The sequence below is a fragment of the Acanthisitta chloris genome, unplaced genomic scaffold (genome assembly GCF_000695815.1).
Source record: "Acanthisitta chloris isolate BGI_N310 unplaced genomic scaffold, ASM69581v1 scaffold21454, whole genome shotgun sequence".
In the NCBI taxonomy this organism is placed as follows: Eukaryota; Metazoa; Chordata; class Aves; order Passeriformes; family Acanthisittidae; genus Acanthisitta; species Acanthisitta chloris.
Genome location: NW_008669034.1, coordinates 1 through 2,861, shown reverse-complemented (window position 1 = coordinate 2,861; position 2,861 = coordinate 1). Strand labels below are relative to the sequence as shown.

The 2,861-nt window shown below is 50.0% G+C and overlaps 1 protein-coding gene across 1 annotated transcript; it reads right to left on the bottom strand.

Moving 5' to 3' along the window:
* Positions 1 to 1,174: 1,174 nt before the first annotated feature.
* Positions 1,175 to 2,851, bottom strand: ADPRM (ADP-ribose/CDP-alcohol diphosphatase, manganese-dependent; the record flags this gene model as incomplete). The annotated part of the gene is made up of 3 exons (XM_009073177.1): positions 1,175 to 1,461; positions 2,088 to 2,204; positions 2,716 to 2,851. Coding segments are annotated over 3 exons (540 nt in total), but the record flags the coding sequence as incomplete, so codon positions are not given.
* Positions 2,852 to 2,861: the final 10 nt, after the last annotated feature.

The following is a 2,861-nucleotide window of genomic DNA, read 5'->3' as shown; positions in this document are numbered from 1 at the left end:
TGAGCTTGGGTAGAAAGCTGAGGAACACTGGCAAATCGGAGTGGGGAATTATGCTGTGGAAGCTGTTTTTCAGCTGATTGCTTCCTGCATTTGCAAAGCACCATTGATCTATGTGTGTTCTAATAATATCCAAGACATCCCCACATCCCTGAACCACTGCATCACCTCATTCTTTGGGACATCTACTGTTCTGTAACACAAGGGACAAATAAAGCAAACGCTGTTTCAAGGAGTGACTATTTACAGCCAGAGAACTTCCAAATATCTGCCTGGACAATCTTTTGGAGACTAATTGGGAAATTGAGCTGTCTGGAATATTTTTCTGCTCTTACCTTTAACTGAAAATCCTCGGTTTTACAGAGCAATAAATAATATTTTTCTAAAGAAAACTCAAGGAAAGCTCCTGTGTCTTTACTTACTGGGAGATGTGTTCTGGAGCTTGCCACCAGCAGCTGTGGGCATGTTCCTGGAAAGCAGCAGTGAGCATGTCCCACTACTCATCCTGGAGAGGGAAGCACAGGTGGATACCCTGGACACATGAGCCAGGACAGGTCCAGGTGCAGCAACACCCTTTGGATCCTTGTGTGATGCTGCTCACACTGCTGCAGTGGTCACAGCTGTGATCCCAGGTCCCAGCCCATGTGACTGCAGCATTCCACAGCTCTCCATTCTCCACAGGCTTAGCTTTTTCTGGGGATTACTTCAGTCTTTTGAAGCAATGTTGAGAAGCCGCACTAAGCTACAGGGGAGGTGTGTCCTGCCAGACAGATGTCACTGACTGATGTTCACAGAAAGTAAACCCAGTGAAATGCAGGTGGGCAGGTATAGCTCTGCATGCTTTAATGCTCACTGAGACAATAAAAAGGGGGTTTGGGGACAATATTCATATGATGGTTTGCATCTTTTCACAGTAACAATCCGGTGTGGACTGGGTGTTTCAACATTCTACATTCAAGTCTATTTATTTCACACATGGTTACTAGGCTTCTCTATTCTCCTCACAGAGAGGTCTGTTTTCTTACAGAAACAGTTCCTAAAATCCTGTATCCAAGAGAAAAATGCCTGAGCTAAAGCAATAAGCATCAGCCATGCACACTTTTCTACAAGCAAACAGTAAGCCGAATCCCTCACGTCACTGTCCTGAAGGAGAACACCCTGTATTCTCCTGGTGCTTTCAGAAGTGCATCACTCTGTCTGGAACTCTGCCCCTTCCCTTGAGTACCATTTTATCTTCATAGACATGAACAGTCCCAAAAGCAGTGCTCTCTGGGGGGGTCTCGATCACCCCTGCCACAGTGAGGTGATGGACTCCGTGCGAGTCCAAGCAGTAGCCGCCGTCGTGCAGGTGTCCTGCGAGGCAGCAAACCACACAGCGGTGGGAGTGTATCACAGCCAGGGCAGCCTCGTAATTCCAGGCCAGGCAAACCCTGTCCGAAGCATCTGGATGAATGGGCAGATGGCCTGCAATGGAGAGGGAAAGAAACAGCACAGCTAAACTCTTAAGTGTAACAAATTCTGCCTCATTGCTGGGAGGATCAGACATCTGTACCTCATGGGTGATACAGAGCTGCCACATGTTTTCCTCAGATAACAGTCACTGGCTACCAAACTTTTTTCACATATATTCATAGTATCATAGCATGTTTAGGGTTTGGAATGGGCCTTAGAGATTATCTAGTCCCAACCTCCCACAGGTTGCTCAAGGCTCATCCAATCTGGCTGTGAACACTGCCAGGGTTGGGGCAGCCACAGCCTCCCTGGGCAACCTGGGACAGTGTCTCACCACCAGAACAGGGAAAACTTCTGCCTAAGATCTCATCTCAATTTCCCTCTTTCCATTTCTCCCCATTGCTCCTTGTCCTGTCCCTGCAGTTCCTAACACAGAGTCCCTCTGCAGCTTCCCTGGAGCCCCTTCAGCTCCTGGCAGGTGCTCTGAGGTCTCCACACAACCTTCTCTTCTCCAGGCTGAGCAGCCCCAACTCTCTCAGCCTGTCCTCGTTGGGAATATATAGGAGTTAGAACTAGATGATCTTTAAGGTCTCTTCCAACCCAAACCATTCTGTGGTATATTCCCCATATCCACCTACCCATAACTATAACGTTTTCTTTGTTTTCATCAGAGAACTTGAGGACTTCATCAAACCAGTCCAGCTGGGCTTGGCTAAATCCTCCATTAAACTCTACAAACTGAGGTTCCTCGAGCCCTGCAAAGAAGAACTAGGTTAGGCACAGGTCCATACATCTCCCATGACTCCTCTATTTGACTGCCTTATGTAAATAACAATTCGATGCTTTACTCTCATAATCTCTGGGAGTTTTCTGTTGCATTTCTTGGATCAAAACTCCAGCCTACTTGGACAAGCAAGAAGATTATTTGTTAGAAGATTATTTGTTAGTGTCTTCAGGGGTTTCGGTCACACTGCACACGCAGGATTTCCACTCTTTGTGCGTCCCCAGCATGGGATAGGGTGGGCACAACTCGGTGCTCTGCAGCAGCTGCTTCACCAACACCTGCCTCGTGCTCCAAACCTGCATGGCACAGACCACAACACACCCGCAGGCCTCAGAGCAGCACTGTGGGCATGAGGGAGCATCTCCCGTGCCCTCCTAGAGCCTCTGGCAGCAGGAACACAGAGCAGGAGGGCAGGGATGGGGCACAGACCCTATTAACGCGCTGCCCGCCTCGGGAGCCCCTCCCCGCCCACCCGGGGGTACCTGTGGGGTCGTTGAGGTTCTCGTTGTGGTTCCTCTCCCGCAGCAGCCGCAGGGCCTCCCGGTATCGGGGGCTGTCGGGGTCCCTGCCCAGGGTGCTCAGGTCGTAGGCGTCGAGCACGACGAGGCGGAGCCGCGGGGCCGGGCGG